Genomic DNA, 23,053 nt, shown 5'->3' on the forward strand with positions numbered 1-23,053 from the left:
AGGTAGCCTTGCAATAGTGAAAAACGAAAATGGCTGTAATTCACTATTAGGACATGCCTCACACATCAGGGCTTGTCCTACCTTATACTTACAATGCACCCTGCCCTTGGGCCTACCATAGGGGTGACTAACATGAAGGTAAGGGAAGGTTTAGGGACTGGCAAGTGGGTGCACTTGTCCAGTCAGCATGACAGTACCAGACTGCACACAGGTTCTGCAATGGCAGACCTAAGACATATTTTACAAGGCCACTTCTGTGAGTGGCACAACCAGTGCTGCAAGCAAACTAGCAGCATTTGGAGTTACAAGCCCCGGGCACTCCTGGTGCACTGTGCTAGGGTCTGACAGTAAACCAAATAAGCCAATCATGGAATCCAATCAATACACCAATTTACACAGGGAGCACTTGCACTGTGGCACTGGTTGGCAGTGGCACAGTGCTCTGAGCAGCTAACATCATGGAAAACATATAAGGGCAAAGCAACAAAAAAGTGGAAGGGAGACCCACGCCAAGGTTCCAGGTCTAACACGTGTCCCCTCCAGCTGAAATGTGGGGAGAACTACCCTACCCCAGGGAGTTTTCATCGCTTATGCGGAAAAATCTGGACAGACCGTCAGCATTGGCGTGGTCTGAACTAGGGCGATGTTCCACTGTGAAATCAATACCCTGTAGGGAAATGGACCACCTCAACAGCTTTGGATTCTCACCCCTCATCTGCATCAGCCATCTGAGGGGCCTGTGGTCTGTCTGACCTGGAAGTGAGTCCCAAACAGGTATGGTCTCAGCTTCTTCAGTGCCCAGACCACAGCAAATGCCTCACGCTCAATTGCACTCCACCTCTGTTCCCGGGGAAGTAACCTCCTACTGATGAAGGCTACAGGTTGATCAAAGCCCTCAGTAATCTGTGAGAGAACAGCCCCTACACCATGCTCTGAAGCGTCTGTCTGAACAATGAACTCTTTGGAGAAGTTGGGTCCCAGGAGAACGGGCGCCGTGCACATGGCAGTTTTCACGGCCTCAAAAGCTTTCTGACAGGTTTCAGTCCAAATCACTTTCTTGGGTTGCTTCCTGGAAGTCAGCACTGTCAAGGGTGCAACAATGTTGCCATACTCCTAGACAAACCTCCTGTAGTACCCGGTGAGTCCTAAGAAGGCCCTCACCTCTGTCTGGGTTTTGGGGGGTTCCCAAGCCAGGATGGTTTCAATCTTGGGTTGTAGGGGCGCCACCTGGCCGCTCCCCACTTGGTGTCCCAAGTACACCACGGAACCCTGCGCGATCTGGCACTTACTAGCCTTGATGGTGAGGCCTGCTTTCCGCAGCGCCATCAACACTTCCCAGAGGTGGCGCAAGTGTTCTTCCCAAGTGACACTGAACACTGCGATGTCATCTAGGTAGGCGGCACTGAACCCATCCAGCCCAACCAACACCTGGTAGACCACCCTCTGAGAGGTTGCAGGGGCATTCTTCATCCCAAAGGGCATAACCCGGAGCTGGAAATACCCATCTGGTGTGGAGAATGCTGACCTCTCTTTTGCCCCGTCAGTCAAGGCGATCTGCCAGTACCCAGACGTCTAGTCAATCGTGCTGCGGTACCGTGCAGCCCCTAACCGATCAATGAGCTCATCAGCTCTGGGGATGGGGTGCGCGTCGGTCTTTGTGACAGAATTGAGCCCTCAGTAATCCACACAGAACCGGAGTTCGGGTGTGGCACCCGGCGCTGCAGCCTTCGGGACCAAGACCACTGGGATGGCCAAAAGACTGCTGGAGGACTCAATCACCCCAAGGGCAAGCATCTTTGAGACCTCCTCTTTGATGCAAGCCCTGACCCTGTCAGTTACCCTGTAGGCCTTGTACTTCACAGGTAAGCTGTCTCCTGTATCCACATCATGGGCGCACCAATCTGTGATACTAGAAACCAGGGAGAACAGATCAGAAAACTGTCCCAGCAGCTGGCAGCAGTTATTCTGTTACTCAATGGTCAGGGTGGGAGAGAGGTTAACTCCATCCACTGACCCATCTTTCTCTGTGGCTGACAGGAGGTCAGGAAGAGGCTCAGTCTCCTCCTCCATTCCAGCATCTGTTGCCAAGAGCATGCCCACTTCAGACCTCTCCAAGTGGGGCTTAAGGCGGTTGACATGCAGGACCCTCAAGGGGTTCCTGGGAGACCGCAAGTCCACTAGATAGGTAACAGGACTCTTGCGCTCCACAACCTCAAAGGGGCCGGTCCACTTATCCTGGAGCACACAAGGCTCCACTGGGGTCAAGACACACACCTTCTGAATAGGCTGAAGCTCTACCAGAGTGGCATTCTGGTTGTACCACCACTTCATCTCCTCCTGGCTGGCTTCCAGATTTGCCTCAGCAAGTGCTCTGAAACACCTAGTCTAGTTCCTGAAGGCCAGCATGTAGCTATACACATTCTGGGGAGGTTTTCTGGGAGATTGCTCCCAGCCTTCATGACCAGACTTAGAGGTCCTCTCACTGGGTGGCCATACAGAAGCTCAAATGGGCTGAACCCTAGAGACTTCTGTGGCACCTCACGGTAAGCAAAGAGTAGGCATGGTAAGAGGACATCCCACTTACGTCTCATGGGTTCCTCAAGACCCATTATCATGCCTTTTAGGGTGCGGTTGAATCTCTCAACCAACCCATTTCCTTGGGGGTGGTAAGGTGTGGTAAACTGGTAGGTTACACCACACGCTTGCCAAAGGGACTTCATATACTTGGATATGAAATTGGTACCCCGTCAGACACCACCTCTAGAGGGAAGAAAATTCCCATCAGTGCCCGTCCCACCACGGGGGCCGTCACTGTCCTCAGAGGGATGGCTTCCGGGTACCGGGTGACATGGTCCACCAGGACCAGGATAAACCTGTTGCCCATGGCTGTCCTGGGGTCCAGCGGCCTCATAATGTCAATCCCCACTCGCTCAAAAGGGGTACTGACCACAGGGAATGGCTGGAGAGGAGCCTTCTCCTTCCTCCCACTCTTTCTACTTGCCTGGCAAGTCTGACAGGTCCTGCAGTGAGTGTCTGAACTCCTGCGCATTTGAGGCCAGTAAAAGAGGGGTGACAAGCCTTTCAAGGGTCTTGTCCTGCCCCAAATGCCCTGCCAATGGCACATCGTGAGCCGGCCCCAGTAGGAAGGCTCTGAAGCTCTGGGGTGCCACCAGCACACGGGCTGACCCAGGCTTAGCACCCTTAGGCTCTGAATACAGAAGGTCGTTCTCCCAGTAAATGAAATGTGTTCCAGACTGATCACCATTGGCCTGGTCTGCAGCCTGCTGCCGCAGACCCACGAGAGAAGGACATTTTTTCTGCCCTCTGCAGACTTCCTCCCTGGAGGGGCCACCTTCCTGCTGCCAATGGGTCAGCTCAGGCAGGTCCCCCAGTTCTGCTATCTGTTCCCCTGTAGGCTCCAGGGCATCCCCCTCAAGGTCTGCCTCCTCCTGGACCGTGGGAAAGACAGGGGCCGGTTTCCCGCGCCCCCCTGCCTCTTCTCCCTAAGGCCGGTCCCTGGGCCTCCCTCTCAGGCTCCAGGACCTCTTGAGCACCCCTACTGGCTGCCATTGACCGTGTGGTCACGCACGCCCAGTCAGGCAGACCCACAATCCTCAGGTGAGTACTCTTTTCCACCTTTTCCCAAGGTGAGATCTCCAAATCGTTCTCCAACAAACAGTCAACAGGCATGGCAGTTCTCACAGCTACTTGAAGAGTACCAGAGACCCCCCCACTCAAAGGGAACCTGAGCCATTGGACACTGACTCTCAGTGTTGTCGGCGTTAACAACTCAGCAGAATGCATGTGGGACAACCTGCTCTCGAGACACCAGGTGACACTGGCTCCTGTATCTCTAAGAGCCCCCACCTTTTGGCCATTGATGGTCACCCACTGCCCATATTTCTTAGTGTTCCTGGGCATTTGGTTTTCTTGGACCACCTCACAGTCTCCTAATGAGACAAGGGACATCTCTGCGGGACCTCCCCCTCCTTGGACAACCCATTCCTCACCCAGGGCTACACTAGCCATCTGCCGGGGGGGCTGCACCAGGGGGTGCTGGTCTACTAAACAGACAACACTTTTGATCAGAGTCAAAATGACCCAGTTCACCACACTTGTAACACCTTGGGGGCCCTCTTTGAACAGGGGAACCTGTCGGGGCCCCGGTTGGTTTCTGGGGTGGGGGAGGCTGAGAACCTTTTCCTTGGTTCCCTTGGGGATTACTTTGGGGCCTTATTTGGAACGCCCTCTGTTTTCCCTTGTCCCCCCCCCACTCTTCTGCTGGGGACCCTGCCCTCCCTTGGCGGAGTCTCCCCGTGACCCTTGTGGACCCTGGTACTGACACAGCGGTCCGCCTCCTCAGCAAGCTGCCTAGGGTTAGTCAGCTTACTATCAATAAGGTGCTGGCGTAGCTCAGGAAAACAGTTACTGGACAAGTGCTCCCATGCAACTAAATCAAGAAGCCCTTGAAAATCATCAACTTTGCTACCCTTCACTCAACCATCCAATGCTCTGCAGAAAAAATTACATACTCAACATACGTACTGTTAGGAATCTTTGTGCAACCCCTGAACCTTTGTCTATACAACTCATGAGTTAATCCATATCTGGCCATCAAAGCATCCATCATGTGTGGATAAGAATTATGAACATCTGAGGGCAATTCCAATAGTGTGACCCGCCCCTCACTCAGGAACGGTCCTCACAACCCCGCTCCCCAATCTTTCTCAAGGACCCGGTGGAAAGACATGGCTACCTCGTAGGCCTTGAACCACTGCCCTATGTCATCATTTAAAAAAAATTCTTTAACCACCTCCTTTGGTATGTACACTCTTGATTCTACCTGCACTGGCGGTGTGCTGCCACCAGAGGGAGTAAGCTCTAAACTCTTAGCTTTTAGCTCCAATTCCCTCAAAGCCATCTCTTTTAAAAAAAATATATATATATTTATTGATTTTTTCCATTTATCCCGTGGTGGTGGGAGACAGGTTAAACCAAACAGACATAAATCATACATCATTTATACATAATAAATGATACAATAATAATTGAAGAACATTATTAATTTGCCAACCATTTTTCGAATGGTGCCCAGTTCTTAGAAGCAGTTAAACGTCTTTTCTTTCCTCTGAAAGCCTGAACAGAGGTCTCTAGTTTGAACAAGGCCAACATCCTGGCCTTCCAATGACAGAAAGTAGGGGGTTCAGGATTTATCCAGAGTGACGTAATACAAAGTCTGACCATGGCCATAGCAATAAATAGAAAAGCTTGCAAATGTCTTGTTTTTTCAGGGGCCGTAGAATATTCGTAGCCAGTAATTACCATTTCCGCTGAAATTTTAACTGAAGTTTGAGTTATCTGGGTAAGAAAAGTTTCAATTTGATTGATAAAGAAAAATAGCTCCGGACAATTATAAAACATATGAACAGAGTCTGCAGACGGAAATTTACATCTTGCACAGAACGACCCTTTACCCCCACTTACAACCCCCCCATCTAACAAGTTTTGCAGGCGTATAATAAAGATTAAACATAGCCATATAACTTTGCGAGCGAAGAGTACCTGAAACCAAAACGGACCTGGCTAAAACTAATGGAAATTTTAAATCAATAGAATGTACTCCAAATTTGATCGCCCACTTATTGTTCTGGTCATCTAAATCATCTGGAAGTTGAGATAGAAAAGACTGATATAAACTGCCAATTTTTACTTTCTTTCTTATAGATTCAACTATAATAATTTTTTGAAACATTGTTAAATTTTGAGGGAGCTTTTTATCCAGAAAACTTCTCAGTTGCAGATATTTAAAAAAGTAATTGGACTGCAGATGGAATTTCTCCTTCAAAAAAACAAAAGATGCCATTTGCCCGAGATCAGCTAGATCGCCAATCTCCTTCAAACCGAGAGCTGTCCAGAAAATTGCCACCCCCTCTTGAAATATCATTGGAAGTAATCCAGAGGCATTTAGTGGTGTGTAATAATTAAGCTTAGGAATATGAAAATGGCGACGTACTTTTTGCCAATACCTTGAATTTAGTTTTTTTTAAATAACTCGGTTCAAGAATACGAGTTAATACACCTTTTGTAGTATCTCCTAATGATATTGAATATATTGATGGTGGGAGATGTACCGGAAGCTCAACAGCATCACATAATAGAGGAGAGGCGAAGTGTTGGACCATAGCTGCCCAATAATAATACGTTACGAGCAAGATGGCGGCCGTGCTCTCGGCCGAGTGGGGTGGCGTTCTGCTCTCCTGAGCTACAGTGGACCCCTGAAATGACCGCTCTGCCCGATTTCTACAATATTACCTAAAAACTTTTCCGTCCATCTAGCAGTGAAAGCGGCGATTCTGTCTATGGCACTAACTTTTCGTCTTGCCTCCATTAGACCTGGAATCCCCTGGAAGCTCTGGTGGCTCTGGCGGGCTCTGCGCCGTTCTAGCCGCTGCTCACCTGGGTAGACGTTCCGTGACGTATCTTTGCCTTCAAAGTTCGGCGGCTGCTCACCTGGATATCACCTCATGCCGCCGCTTCTCAAAAACAGGATGCCGCCGAAAGTACTTTCCAAAGCGGCGGCTGCCGCTCTCAAATCCCGCGGTTCGACCCGCGGTCAGCAGGAGGCGGACTCGAAGGGCTCTTCGGCTGGGGCTCAGAAGACGCGCCTCGCAGGCACTGACAAGCCTTCACCTGCGATCCCTGCGGCAACCACTGCCGTTCCTCTGATCACTGTCAAGGGTCAGACACTGCCGGAGATGTTTGATAGGCTTGGAGCTAAGGGAAAGCCTCCGCTACAAATGCCGGCTCTCCTGATACAGTGCAAGGAAAAGATTCAAAGATGTCTGGAGACCCTGTTGGAAGGGGGGGGGGTGAGTCTTTCTTCAGCAGTACCTATTATCACGCTGTCTAACTCTGGGAGCCCCCCCCCCCCCTCATATTGACCTTCTTGAATTCCCTGCACTAACTAATCATAGCAGTTTATCAAAAGAGGCAGTTCTGACTCCAGTTTCAGCTCCAGACCCCTCTGTTCCTCTACCCTCTCCAGCCCAATGCATGCTGGGTAATGTAGTCCAGTCTTCCAATAGCCTCATATCTGCTTCTCTGGAGCTGCCTACAGAGTGCTCTCACGACACTAGGGGGTCTCTGCTTAGCGAGTCTACTGATAACTTTTATTCTGTCTCTGATCACTTTCTATCCGGGGAGGATGATGTTGATCGCCCAGAGCTCCAGTGGTCGGACTATGATAGTGATTCTGCTGATTGGCGTCTCAGTGTGGCGTCAAAAGATCTGAACATCGATACAGTCCGCAAAGTCCCTGGCACTAAGGTACCATCCCAATCTACTCAGCAAAATTTGCAGAAGGATTTATCCATGGAACAGTTTCAATTAAATATGCGGGATGTATGTAGAGGCACTAGCGAGACCATGTCAGGTACCCCCGAAGAGGGTACCTGACATGAGGGTCTCATTAGTAACGATCTATCAAACTATAATGATGCACAGAGAATCAACCAGACAAGAAAATATGCGCACACAGAGGGCTTGCCGCAAAATGCAGAACTCTCTTCGACGTGTTATTAAAACCTGCACTGAGACCACCACCAGGATTGTCGAAGCTGAAGAAAGGATTTCAGCTCTTGAAGATGCCGCAGCTACTCAGAAAGATCCAGTTACAGAGGTCAAAGAACAACGCAAGGACATCTTATGGAAGCTCTCAGATCTTGAAAACCTGGCGAGAAGGAATAATCTTCGGGTTTGGGAATAGAGGAAAATAAAGAGGGTGACGACGTCCGGCAGTTTATAGTGGAGCTCTTTTCCGATGCTTTCACAGAGGTCACCCAGTGGGATTGGAATCTCGAAATACAGAGAGCGCTTCGTTTTCCACTTAATAAAAAAAGCAATCCTCTGCCGCTGCGAATAATCCCTACCCCGTGCTATCCTGGTATGCTTTAACAATTTCCTTGCCCGTGAACGCATATTTGACCTCGCTAGACCCAATAAGAAGCAATCTGCTAAGGATCGTCAATTCTTTGTTCGTCCGGACTTTTGTTCAGAGACGGTCACCAGCCGCTGGCATCTCCGGCAACAGATTCCTCTATTCCAGGCTAAGGGAGCCCAGGCATTTCTGCTTTTTCCGGCAAAACTAAAAGTCATTTTTAAGGGTCAGACAAAGTTTTTTCTGTCGGAGATACCTGCTAAGGAATTTTTGGACTCAATATAGCCTGAGTTAGGCAATGTATTCTCTTGTTAGTTAAACGCAGGGCAGTAGTCATTTCTTTTCATGTCCTCTTTTTTTTTCTTTTTCTGATGACCTGAGGGGTATAGATAAAATTCTGAATTCTCTTTTCTAGCTGATGTTGTAGGGTCATCTGCTATCTTCTTGGAAAGGGGGAAACTGTGGGTTCAGTGGAGTGTGAGGATACGCTTACTCAACCATCACAAGGACCATAGTCCTGATGCTCAATATGGGGGGTGAGGGGCGTGGGGGTCCACTGGGTGGGTGGGTGGGTCAATCGGGGTGGGTTGTTGGGTGGTGTGGTGGTGGTGGACGGAGGTGACCAGATTTAAGGTTATTGACAGTTGTTTGTGTTTCTCAAATGTCTTTAATGTGATGCCAACTCTCTCATTTTTCTTTAAAAACCAGTTTGATTGCAATCATATGTGCTTTCAAATGTTTTCCAGTTTTCCAGTGCTGTCTGTCTTTGATCAAACTTTATGGCTGCTCCTAGATTGACATGTGCAACCTGGAATATTTGCGGATTGAATGACCCTAAAAAACGTAGGATTTTTCATAAGATGCTGCAGGTGATGCAGGTGGATATAATCTGCCTGCAGGAAACCCATATTCCTTGGGGTAACCGGGCCTATCTCAGATTTTTGGGTTATGAATTAGTGGCCTGTACCCGACAAACCTCTACAATTAGGGGTGTTGCTATCATCTTAAAAACCGGGGTAGGGCGTGTTAAAAGAGTAAAGCAAGACAATTTCGGTAGATGGTTAATAGCAGAGTTATTGGTTAACGGTCGCTCGTTCTCTGTCTGCTCGATATATGCTTCTAATCTCGACGACCCGCAGGTTTTGAAGAATCTAAACCTAGAGTTAGCTACCTGGCCCCATCCAATGTTTTTCTGTGGGGACTTTAATATTAACATCCCTAGTCACCTAGATATAACAAAACATAGCGCATATGTTGGACGAAAGCCCCAAGTTTATAAGGCGCTCCGGATTCTTCTAATTGAACACGGGATGACAGATCTATGGCATTATCACCATTCAAATCAAGAGGGCTATACTTTTTATTCAATACCCCATAATAAAATGGTCCGCATTGACTTTGTCTTTTCCTCTCTTCAAATTGTAGGGTCTGTCGAGATCGAAATTAATCCAAGGACTATATCTGACCATAATCCTATTATTTTTAGCTGTCCCTGGGATCGTCCTGTTAATCAAATTAGACCATGGACTTTTGATAGTAAACTCCTATTAGATAAATTGTATCAGGAACAACTCACTCTTTGGATCTCAGAGTTCTTTGAAATTAATAGCAGCACCACCTCGGTTGGTATTGTCTGGGACACATTCAAAGCCGCATTGCGCGGTGAAATTAAGAGATTCGCCTCTTATCGCTGGAAAACAGAGCAGCAAACTGTTAAAACCAGACTCGCAGCCCTTCAACAAGCCGAATTGGATTTAAGTCTTAATATCCGTATGGGGGAAGACCTAGCAGCAAGTTTGAAATCGGTTGCTATAGCAAAGTCTAACCTATTAGAACCTTTTTATAAAGATATAGCAACCAAATATTTTCAATTTCGAGCCTCAATGTCTGAGTTGGGCGAAAATTCTGGTAAGGTTTTAGCAAAACGTTTACAACAAAGGGCTGTAGCTAGTCAGATTATTAAAGTCAAAGATCAGTTTGGTATTATTCAAGACAAAACTAGTGGTGTTGTAAATGCCTTTGTTGATTTTTATTGAACCTTATATACAGAAGATATGAATATAACTCTACGACAACAAACTAGTTTGCAGCAATTTTTTCATTCTATGGACACTCAGAAGGTCACAGATGATCTGAATCAAATTCTGGCTTAGCCTATTAGCTGGGAGGAAGTTGTAATTGCTATGAAATCTCTTTCTAATGGTAAAGCCGCAGGGCCGGATCTTATTCATTTGGAATTTTACAAAACTTTTTCATACTTATTTAGGCAGCAAATGTTAGAAGTTTTCCGTCTTGCCCAGACTGGGTATGTCCCTGATTCTTGGCGACAATCGACCATCGTTCTTTTTAAAAAGAAAGGCAAGGACGAATTAAACCCTGCATCATATCGGCCGATAGCGCTAATCAACACAGATAGCAAAATCTACTCAAGGATATTGGCTTTCCGTTTAACTCAAACAATTCTCCCCTTGGTCTCTATCCGCCAGCATGGGTTCATTCCCGGCCGGGATACGACCAACCACATCAGGCGTGTTGTAGCCCTCCTAGATTGGGCAAAGGTCACAAACTCCGCCCTCGGGGTGATCCTGTTGGACGCCGAGAAGGCGTTCAACAGGGTCTCCTGGGGGTATTTATGGGGTGTCTTACGCTGGAAGGGCTACACACCAGAGTTTATTCAGGCTTTACAAGCTTTGTACATATCTCCAACTGCTAAAATCCGTATTTCTAGTAGTGAATCACATTATTTTCCTATTAGCAGGGGCACCAGACAAGGATGCCCCTGCTCTCCCCTTCTTTTTGCTTTATTCATTGACCCTTTTTTATGTTTGATAGAAAAATCTCAGACTATTACTCCTATCACTGTTCATGGAATTGAATACAAGGTATTGGCATATGCTGATGATATTATAGTTTTAACTGATAATGTCGCCCGATCTTTTCCCACATTGGAGACTCTAGCAGCTCAATTCGGCCTAATTTTGGGCTATAAATTAAATATTGCAAAGACGCAAATTTTACAATCTATGGCTATGCCAATCTCTCATGTTCCTACAACTACGGAGGCAACATATATCGGTATTCAAATTTCGCCTGATGTAGATCAGATCCTGGATCTGAATTATTCTCCCACTATTGATTCACTTCATAATAAGTTAGAGCGGTTGGATCATTTACATCTTTCGTTATTTGGCCGATCTAATATCCTTAAAATGTTTGTCCTCCCTAAATTTTTATATCTTTTCAGATCCATCCCACTTTTAATTCCTAGTTTAATTTTAACAAAAGCAGAAAGGATATGCCACCGATTTCTATGGTCATATCGTAAACCAAGGAGGGCGGCTAAGCGGACCTGTCTTCCACAGGACCGTGGGGGGTGGACAGTCCCTCAAAGCCTTCTCATGCTCCATTTGGATTCTTCTCTCTTCTAGAGCCAGCTTTTTGCTTTCCAGCTCCAGTTGCCCATTCAATTTGAGCTTTGCCATCTCCATTTCATGCATCCTAGTTTCCTTCCTATACGCCAACTCCTCTGGCGACAGGCCTCTGCTAGAACCATTGTTGCCCTCTGGGGAAGCTGCTTTCCTTCCCCCTGGGCCCAATAGCCCTTCCAGCTGCTCTTCTGTGTTCTCATTTTCCACCAAATCTTCAGGGTCTTTCCTTCATCACTCGCCATGACGGCCGATAGCAGCGCTTTGCAGTATCACATCAGGAAGAAACTTGCTACCCTTCATTGCCGACGCACGGGTTCCCCTTTCGGCCTCTTCCTATCTGGCTGACCTGTCCCCCCACTATTTACCACGCATATCGAGGGCATTATAGCGACTTTTATGCATTATAGACAGCATCATATCACGCATTGCTCCCTAGTAGTTAATTTTCTCCCCCGGGAACATTATATCTCTATTATACATATTACCGATATTATTACGATTTTGGGCAAGATGTATGTATTATTGTTCACATGCCCAATCTCATACTTCTTTTATGTTTGCATCCCCCAGCACCCTATTTCCTGTAGAGACTTGCCATTTGGGCAGGTTAAGTAACATTAATTAACATTGCTTAGTCTTATTACACAGGCATGATCCCAATATTACCATCCATGCGCAAGATTGTCATGCTTTATTCCTATTTGGCCACTACATCTTATAGTTAACCTTTACACCACCTACGACATGTTTTAATTGAGAATACATGTTTCATTAATCCACAGGACACCCATCCCTGTCTTTTAGAAGTTATGTTTTGACGTTTGGATTCGCCACTGTCATTCATGACATATTTGCTGCTAGAACAGCCGACCATACAAACTAAGGTAATACCTATCTTTTTATGCACTTTTACATTCCCCTAGCCACACCTCCAATAACTTATGTCACTTTATCAAATAATACCTAGTATTTTTATCATCTGTCCTATAGACTACAGCCTATTTACATCTTTTATCCATACATCACTAAAAGTCCACCAGCTCCATCACAGGAATTGCTGTATCCTCATCTCTATGAACCTTTCAGGACCGTGATATTCATATCAAGGTATATTGTTTTATAAGGTTTGTTATCATTACTTTATCCTTATGATCTCATCACCTGTATCACTCTAGACTAGATTCATCAACTCATATGTATATGTTTTACCAGCCTTAGATTTATCTCTGGTACCTGTAAAGGAGGACAAGTTATCACCCCTCGACTGTTAAGGTTCCCTGGCTTCTAATACCCAGGTACTATGCAGTATAGATCATCCTTCATCTAGTAATTGCTGTTTTATATCACTCGCCTTGGGCTATTAGGGACTTTCCATCCGATTATACCCATTATTCCCACTCAACTCATCTTTCACCCTTGGGATGATTATCTCTATACTTTCCTTCTTATATATCTAATCCTCCGAAAGATCTATATACATTCTATTCTATCCTACTTTAAAGCTTCATACATACTTATTACATTTCTTTCCTCTCAAAATTACTCAAGTTTTCCAACTATCTATACTTGCCTCATTTTCTAAGGACGGAATACATGTGACCATTCAGACTAACATATTTTCTGTTATAAGTTACATCCCTTTAAACTCAGAATTATATGGTCTATGATCCTTTCTTTACTCTCTTCCCTTAAATTACTTGTCTGAAGGTAGTACATATATTCATTTTTTGTCGAATGTGTATTTCATTTCTGTAATGAGTATCATGTAACCACTGCTTTGGCTTTCTTTCACATGTATTATTGTGTCAAACACATATAGGACAACTGATATAGATTATGTTTTTGTGATTTTTAGGAATTTGTGGCCTAAGTTTACTGACAAAGGCATTCTCACACGCTGAAACGCGTGTTGAATGACAAACAAGTTCTGCCGCAATATTAACCAATGGATTATATAAACCCTTTTTAACCTATTATTATATTCATGTATTGTATATTCCCCCCTTTTTTGTGAATAGTATATTGTCTCATATTGTTTTTTTAATTTGTACTCTCCACCTTTTAAGTATTGAATAAAACAAATGATTCTTGTACTGTCCCTGTTTGTTTGACACTTTTTATATATACCTTCCTTCTGACATACACATTCTTTATTTGTCCATTATGATCTATACTGTCTAGGATGATACCCACATTGTGCTTTCCTTGACTCAATCCAGGCCCTGAGCGCCTTGTGTAGATCTGACTTGATCTTGCATCCAACATGGGGAACTTTGAACTTTTTGCAGAAGCCCTTCAGCTGGGCCTTGGTGTAGCTCTCTAGTCTCTCCTCTTCCCATTCTACTTCTTCGCTTTCAGAGACTACAGATGCTACCCTTTCTAAAATGAGTGAACCAGGCATGACTTTCAAAAATGGAGATCTCTAGCAAAACAAAAATCAAACAGTACGTGGTTGCATTATGGTCTGCACTCACTAAGTAGTGTTCACCAATCACAGTACATGAATCACAAATGCAAATCCAGAATCCTCACCGCTGACCACCAATGTTAGAATTGGGGGTCTCTAGTTGCCACAGGTAAGTACTTGTGGCAAATAGGGACCCTCTCCTCTAGTCAGGAAAAGAGGGTACTCTCCCAAAATAACCCCTGCTCACCCTCTCGGTAGCCTGGCGCAAGCAGTCAGGGCTTATTTCAGAGGCGTTGTAGGTTATGCATTTGTGAACCCATACAGTAATCAAGTGACAACACCACAAATGGAAACCACACTGGTAGTATATCAAAAATAGTTAGCTTTTATATAAAGACTTAGCACAAGACCAAATTACGACAAAATATTCCACAATACTGTTAGCAAAAAAGAGTTCTTGTTAAAATGCATATGTTTAGGGTTCTGTGCGATTCGTACTGTTTGTCCGGCTCTCACGGCAAGGAAAAATAACACAAAGAGTGTAATGAGCTCAGCGGACGCTTCGGTCCGGTGCGTTCAGGATGGGGGTTCGAGTCGTACACAGTACCTTTATGTGAGGCGTCCGGCACGGACAATGCGTTGAAAAAAAAAGCGATGCATGATACGTTGGTCGGCCAGTAATGGTGCGAGCTCCGGCTTGTTGAGGTCGTCTGTCTGAGTCGTAGAGTGTAGAGCCGCGTTGATTGAGGTGGACAATGCTTTCAGCTTACGTTGCGGCATACGAGCCGTATTGCGGGAGCTGCATTGTTTAGTCCTGGATGCGGTGCGAGGCAGTGCGACGCGACCGTGCGAAGCGTACCCCTCTCCAGGTGAGATCGACAGACTCGAACTCAGCGGCAGTGTACGGGTCGTTCCGACCAGGATGACTAGATGGGGCGAAGCGTTGTACGTTGCGTTGTCGGCCAGTCACAAAACGAGCTACGGTGTGGTTACGAGTCGTTTTGAGCACGAAGTCGGGTTGATTGAGGCAGACAGGCGAAGTACAGTGCTTTGCAGGACATGGGTCATTCGTACGAGGTGTACACAGTTCCCGGTCTCGTCATCTATGGAAAACAGCATTTCCCACAGCTTTTTTTCAAGGCAGGTGAATTCCACTGGTCCTGGGACTTCGTACAGGGGCAGGCTCACTTCCAAGCCCTTGGAGATCTTTTGGCACAAGTTGAAAATAAAGTCTTTCAGTCTCTCTCCTCTCCTTTAGCAGCAAGGCAACCACTGCAGGCCAATCCCCCAGGTCAGGGACAATATTCCTCCTTCAGCTTTCCCAGTTCCTTCTCTTCAGGCAGAGGTTTCTCCTTGTCAAATCTGGATTTAATTTCTTGGGAGCAGGATCCCAATAATTATACCCCTAAATCCTTTGTTCCTCTGGGGTAGAGGGGTCTTTTCCCAGCCAAAACCAGTTCTTGAGCACTTTGTTGATAGCACTCTGACTTTCTATTCAGGGAGCAGGCTAGAGACATCAGACACTCCACAGGAGGTGGAGCCAGCATTGTGGTGAAAAGGCACAGTGCTATTCAGAGCCCAGGTGCACTCCTCCCACCCATCTGGATGTAAATCTCTCTATTCGCCACCAGGCTACCCAGCCCTGCCCTCTGGAATTCCCCAGCCCTGTCACTCACAGAAACCAGACAGCAGATATACATCCTAGCAGAGGCGGGCTGAAATGGGTAGGCAAGCAAATACCTACTTTCTAAAAGTAGTATTTGCAAACACATAAAAATAAAATACACTTTACTAAAAGATGTATTTTATTATTCTGAATTCAGGCATACTAAACTCGAATTTCTACCATGTTCCCTGAGTCTGTTAGGATTATAGAATGTAACAAGTCTAACAGCCTATTCTGGCCTATGGAGAACAGGTAGCCTTGCTATAGTGAAAAGCGAAAATGGCTGTAATTCACTATTAGGACATGCCACACACATCAGCGCTTGTCCTACCTTATACTTACAATGCACCCTGCCCTTGGGCCTACCATAGGGGTGATTAACATGAAGGTATGGGAAGGTTTAGGGACTGGCAAGTGGGTGCACTTGTCCAGCCAGCATGACAGTACCAGACTGCACACAGGTTCTGCAATGGCAGACCTTAGACACATTTTACAAGGCCGCTTCTGTGGGTGGCACAACCAGTGCTGCAAGCCCGCTAGCAGCATTTGGAGTTACAAGCCCCGGGCACTCCTGGTGCACTCTGCTAGGGTCTGACAGTAAACCAAATAAGCCAATCATGGAATCCAATCAATACACCAATTTACACAGGGAGCACTTGCACTGTGGCACTGGTTGGCAGTGGCACAGTGCTCTGAGCAGCTAACACCAGCGAAAACATATGAGGCACAGCAACAAAAAAGTGGAAGGGAGACCCGCGCCATGGTGCCAGGTCTAACACTAGGTTATTGGATTCTTGTTCGTTGACTAGGACGGTTAGGTATTTCTTGAGGAGAATGAGTTTCAGGTCTCTTTTGAAGCACGGTAAGGAGGGGTTGCATCTGAGGTGAATCAGGACTGAGTGGTTGTCTTTTTGAATTTCGGAGGGATGAGAAGAAGTGAGTTGTTTAGATGTGAATTTAATTATAGGAGTGGATAAGGTCTGCGGTTTGTGTGAAAAGGAGAGGTATTCCTTGAAGGAAAATGGATATAGAAAAAGAAGTTCAATTGTCGTCCACAGGGGAAAGTCTTCTGTAGAGTCACGCAACCAAAGAAAGGCCTGACGTAAATGGAAAGCTTTTTGATACGTCAGGATGTCTGGGAAATTCACTCCACCCTCCGTTTTGGGGGAGTTAGTTTGGAAAGTGACATTCGGGCTTTTTTGTGATTCCAAAGGAAGGAGGAAAGGATATAATTAATCTGTTTAAAACATTTTCTGGGAATAGGAACTGGGATATTAGAGATAGTGTATACAATTATTGGAGAAATCATCATCATTATAGTGTCTAAGCGACCCCACCATGATAAATAAAGAGGGTGCCACTTGGTGGTTAGGTCTGAGATCTTTTGTATACATTTATTCATACAGAGAACTACTGTATCCGAAATAGAAGAAGTAACATGTAGCCCTAAGTATTTAATATGATGAGGACTCCATGTAAAGTTAGAGGCAGTGAAATCTGATTTGAAAGTATACTTTGTTAAGGGTAGGATCTCACATTTATCGATATTTAATTTGTAGCCAGAGATGCTAGAATAGGCTTGTACCTTGTACCGCCAGAAAAGCAGGGATTGATTCATTTGGTTTGAACATAAAAAGTAGGATATCACATGCGTATGCTGCCAATTTAATATGAGAGTGCGGTGTTTGAAAGCCATGTAACTTTGAGTACTGGTGTAAGTTAGAAAGAAAGGGTTCCAAAGCTAAGTTAAAAAGGAAAGGGGAAAGAGGACATCCTTGCTGCACGCCTCTTCCTAAATTGAAAAATGGGGATAACAGACCATTGGCAAGAACTGCTGCGCGAGAATTGGAATAAAGAAAAGAGATTAAAGATATGAATGTAGGGCCTAGACCAAACCATTTGAGAGTGTAAAACAAGTCCATTCAACTCTATCAAATGTCTTTTCAGCATCTAGGGCAATTGCTGCAATAGGTTGTTAAAGATACGAAGATTTGGACAAGACATTGAAAAGAAGTCTTGTGTTGTCAGTTATAAAACGACCTTTACCAAAACCAGATTGTTCTTTCCCCAAAAGATCTGGTAGGTGGGAGTCAAATCTTGTGGCTAATGCTTTAGAGAAAATTTTATAATCAATGTTATTCAAAGATATGGGTCTGTAATTGTTGCAATATTTAGGATCTTTACCTTCTTTGGGGATAAGGCAGATATGTGCTTCTGAGAAAGAACCTGAAGAACCGCCCAACACATTAAAGGAAGTAATTAGAGAATGCAATTTGGGCAGCAAAAGTTTGGAAACATGTAAATAAAATTCCACTGTGAAGCCATCAGGTCCTGGTGCTTTATCTTTCTTGAGATGATGAAGGGCATCAGCAATTCTTGTTGTGTCATGACTAGTTCCAATGAGGGCACATCTGGGATGGTATTTGGGGTTTTTTGAATGTTGGAAAAAAAGTGTAACAGAGACTGGTCAGTGGGCTGTGTTTCAGAAGCATATAATGACTGATAAAAACTAGCAACTTCATCCAAAATGTCAACATCCTTAAACTTTAAATCCGAATGTGCATCATATATAGATTCAATATTCAGCTTATTCTGTTTAACTTTCAAGTAATTGGACAAGATTTTCCCGGCTTTGTTTTTGCCCCCATAAAATTTAGCACTGGATTTTAACAAATACAGTGAGGCATCTTCCGTGGATTTCTTATTGAATTGCATCTTGGCATTAATGAGGGCTGTCAAACATTCCTTTGAGTGCGAGGTATAATAAGAGTGCTCCAATCTCTTAATATCTTGAAGAAGTGTCTTAGTAAATTTAGGGGCAGTATTTCGTTTCTTTGCAACAAATCCAATTAGGCTCCGTAGTCTTAATCCTACTTCATGCCTCTTTCATCCTACATGCAGACACTCCCTGTCTCTATCTTACTCTTGCAGATTCTGTTCCATCCCTCCTTCTTTCATTTTGTCACTGTTGTTCTGTCTCTTTCTTCCTCCTTCTCCTTTTGTTTTCTCTCTATTGCTGTGGGTCAAAGTTTTATGTGGAAAAATAAGTGCCAGTCCTCAGAAACGAATGCCGGTGGGCTTCACCTGAACCTAGCAGCTCAAATTAAGCAATGGTTGACATAGTTTTTCTGCTGTTGTTACAGTCTTGCTGCATCAGATTAACCTATAATTAATGTGTTGCACACTAACATGCATTTATTAGGCCATCCACTACAGCTATATGTCGGTCATGTATTTAAAAAAATGTCAGTTGAATGTATACTGAATGTTAGCTTAGTCTATTTGTACTTCAGGCTCCTGTGGATACAGGGCGACCTCAACAATGACAGTGCATTCAAACCACAAATGCTGCACTTATACTGCTACGGCAACAGAGGGCACTATAAATGGAGCAACAATCTGTGCTTTTAGGTTTCTACTGCAAAAGAGGAATTTCCGTTCTGTGGGTTTTAACCAGGTTTAATTATGTTAAACCGAAAACCAGAAATACTGGATGCTTAGAAGTTCCAGCATTTGATCATAGAAGGGCTGATATTTGACTTTAAGTTTACATGCTTCACATGTGTACCAGACCACTAAATGGAAGTGCGGGGTTGAGTGTACTGCTACATTTCACTGTTAATTAAAATATATTTTACTTTCATAGGAATGGGGCGTAACCAGGCTCACCTTCGAGTATGACTCTGAGCCTTTCGGAAAAGAAAGAGATGCAGCCATCATGAAGCTAGCAAAGGAATCTGGAGTGGAAGTAATCATTGAGAACTCGCACACACTCTACGATCTTGACAGGTGAGCTGAAGCAGGCAATGAACCGGCACACTCTACTACTCTGATATGGGAGAAAATACAGTCTAGTGAACTCACACTTACTACTGACTCGATGTGTGCCCGTAATTCAGTTAGAGAAGACACACTTTCTCCCACATTATATCTTTTATATATTCACATACTTGAATTATTCCCTGTTGTTTTGCTGGAAATCCCTGGTACATTGAAATAGCAGTAATATACAATAAAGAGGATATATTGTAAAATAATATGTTTAGTAACACATACACCACATTTGAAAGAACCCAAACTTCAGCCAATCAGGTGGAAGCTTAAGCACTCTACTCCTCCTAGTGACCAGCATAGCTCAGATTTCTACTGCACATCATGTGTTAGCTAGTTCCCTGTCTGAGCTCTACTTTAACATTTCAGTGAACCTCAAATTGTGTCCATTTTGCTCTGCCCTGGATTTGAACCAGTCTTATCTTCAGTACTGCTATACTGTTACTGTGAGATGTCATTAGGGAAGATTGTTACAATTTCTGGACCAGGGAGATCTTTTTGGTCTGACGAGCAACTGTCACAAACAGTCACCAAGGCTGACAAAGAGAAGAGATCTCTTTTTAAAACCCGTCCCAGGATGCTTGTTTCGAGTCCAGGGAAGACATGGCTTGGCAGTTCGAGCCGTGGACTGTTCCTATGAGGCACAGGGTCAAGACTGATTTGCATATTGCTGTGTCTGAACTGGGATGGCGAAGTCCTGCACTGACTGGTCTTTACCAACCAGCCACCATAGACTTGTTGCTGATCCTCTGAGGTGAGAGCCTTCGCTGGAACAAAGCCTGCTTTGGGAAGAGGTGTTTACAACTCCTCTATGCAGGATCTGCCTTCCAGGATGGAAAGCTTCAAAGGCTTTGCCGCCATTGTTATGCAACCCTGGCCATTCCAGGTTATGGAGATGCCCGCCTCCCTATCCTGACCCCACATTTTGGCAGCTGGACAATTAGTAAGATAGGAGGTGTGCCTAACACCTATCTAGTGCCACCTCCAAGTTAGACTAGCGGATGTGGGCACCACCTTTTCAGATTTCTCCCTCTTGTTTTGGACAGAAGTAGCATTCTAGGGCCAGAGTTATGCCCACTTCCCACAGGAAGGATATAGAGGGTGTGGACACCCTAAAGGTAGGCAGCCCATTGGCTACTACCTGTCACTCCCCATAATACCACTAAATTGAGTATTTAGGTTGCACCCCGAGCCCAATAAATCAGGTTTTATGGATCAAAAGAAGAAGGATGAAGAAGAGTCGCTGCCTGGGGAGAACTGTAGAACTGAGAATGTTTGGCACAAAACCCTGCCTGTGTGTAACTCTCTCTCTGCATTCACAACAGAGTGAATTGTCCTGCAAGCTGGAGTACTACGAAAGCCTTGGGTAGCCTGCCAGCACAACAAAACTTGCCTCCAGTCTCCCTTGGAGTAGAGGAGCTACTCCCCTGCAGTCCGCAGGCACCAAAGAGAAGAGTCTTGTCAACTATCTTACAGCTCCCCGGGCTGCCTGCCACCACAGACAACCAGGAAGAGGCACCAATGCTCCGGCAGGACAGATCTGTCTCCCCAGCAAGTGTTAAGAAACCTGGAGCAACTGGAGCCATTCTGCACCATTACCTGGGGTCCCAATGCCCTGTACCCAGTAGCAACAGTGAGAGTCCAATCCCTCTTCTCACTGAATAACAACCGAGCAGCTGTCAACTCGTCCTCAAGTCCCCCTGTGCAGCCTGTTTCCAGGTGGCCCCCCCTTCTGCGTAGCGCACAGCTACCAACCTCTCCAGCTCTCTGCTTCCGGCTGAATCTGGGCAGTTCCTGAAGAATTGCTGGTAGTACTTTGGACCTTGGCCCACTACAGTCTGAAACCCAGATGGTGAACCCCTGAAACTGACTGTACTTACTGTATGCACATATGACTTTTATCTCCATAGGATTGTGCAGTGTGTAAAGGGTCACACGTTTAAAACTTTTTCTCACCTATTAAAATTGCTTAAAAAACAGTACTTACTTTTGAAGGAAGTTGTTGGTTTTACAAAATATGTAAAAAGAAGTGTTATTTTTCTTTGGTCTTCGATTTATTCTTTGAGTGTGTCTCAGTTATTGCCTCTGTGAGTACAACAAATGCTTAGCACTACCCTCCGATAAGCCTAACTGCTCGCCCAACCTATCGCAGAAGAGAACATTAGTAATATCTACATTAGCCTCTGTAAACCAATTGGGCACCCACTGGACCCTCTACACATTGTACTTCTTTTTAGTGCACTATATCGAGAGCCAGCTTCCTGCATGCCCTTATTACCCTCAAAGACAGCCTGGATACGACCAAGGATACTCCTTTTATCAAAACAAAGGCAAATTTACAGGAGGTCAGCAGGAATGAAGAGAGGCTAGTCACAAGTCCCACCTAATGATAATCAGAAGAGAACCTGATTCCCAGCTCGTTCCCCTTTCTCCGTCTGGTCCTCAGAAGTGGGGAGGGGCGTGGGAGAATATCCCTTTTTGCTCCTGATTGAAGAATATAACATCAGAAAATGTGTCTGACCATAAGTTGGAGTTCCTTCAGAGATTCCCAGTTTATTCATTAAGAAAGGAATATCGTCTTCCTTTAGAGGAGCTGAAAACGGAAATTCTCATGCTTCCTTCCAAGCCGCAAAGGAATCAAGGCTTCTATTCCAAGTTTGTTCTAATAAAAAAGAAGACGGGTCATGGAGGCCGATACTGGAACACAGAGAACTGAACAAGTTTATAAAGAAACAGTCAGTTTGGATCCATATTCTGCAAGAAGTTCTCCTGATGATGTAGGACGGGGATTATTTTACCTCCTGCGACCCCCGGGATACTTACTTCCACATACCCATTCACTGAAAACACAGGAAGTATCTTTGATTCTCAGTAGTGGGTTAGCACCACCAGTTCAAGGCACCCCTTTTGAGCTAAAATCAATGTCGAGAATATTCACCAAATGCATTGCTCAAGTTGCCTCTTTTCTCAGGAGAGAAGGCCACCAGGTGTTCTCATACCTGGACGACTGGTTAGTGAAAGCGCCATCCAGATAAACAGCAAAAACTTCCACTAATGCTTGCATCAATCTCTTATGGAGAACAGGACTCATTTCAACAGGTAGAAATCTTCATTGGTGCTCCACAAAAAGATCCAATTTCTGGGAGAAATACTCAACACTCGGTTGGGAAAAGCCTTTCCATCGGCAGATGGAATAAGAAAGTTACAGACCCTGTCAAAGGCTATTACTGGAAAGCAGTCAATCAAAGTCATGCAATACAAGTCCCTAATAGGTATGATGACATTATGTATAGGTCTCATTTCATTCTGCAGGCATTGTATGAGATCTGTTCAGAAAGAGCTGGATTCATAATGGAAACAGGTGGAAGGCTAAAGGGAAGGTAGGGTCGTGTCACAAGGCGCTTGAACAAGCTCTGATCTGGTGGAGAATTCCAGAAGACCTAACTGCAGATCTCTCTTTCCTAATAGTGACAAAAAAGTTATTACTCACCACAAATGCGACCATGAACAGATGGGGAGACCACCTGCAAGATCTTTCAATAAAAGGCCTTTGGTCAGATGCCGAGAAGAAGCTTTGGATCAATGTGTTGAAACTCTGTGCTTAAGACTGGGTTTACAAGCTTTTCTTCCCTGATTGGCAGGTCAGTCAGTCCTAGTCAGAACAAACAACACAACCATGTTTTGGATAGCCAAGGAAGGAGCAATGTGGTCCAGGACCCTTTCAGAAGAAGCTTAGCTGCTGTGGAACTGAGCCATTTCTCACAGGATAGACATTGCTGTGGAAC

At 45.1% G+C, this 23,053-nt stretch overlaps 1 protein-coding gene across 1 annotated transcript in view; it reads left to right on the forward strand.

Moving 5' to 3' along the window:
* CRY2 (cryptochrome circadian regulator 2) overlaps nt 1-23,053 on the forward strand; it is a 211,587-nt gene that overhangs the window by 43,347 nt on the left and 145,187 nt on the right. Inside the window, exon 3 of the mRNA XM_086959640.1 lies at nt 19,084-19,226. Within this exon, the coding sequence (XP_086815766.1) occupies nt 19,084-19,226 (143 nt within the window). The remainder of the gene's footprint in view (nt 1-19,083; nt 19,227-23,053) is intronic.

This window comes from Lissotriton vulgaris, chromosome 2_2 (assembly GCF_964263255.1).
Source record: "Lissotriton vulgaris chromosome 2_2, aLisVul1.2, whole genome shotgun sequence".
NCBI classification, from domain to species: Eukaryota; Metazoa; Chordata; class Amphibia; order Caudata; family Salamandridae; genus Lissotriton; species Lissotriton vulgaris.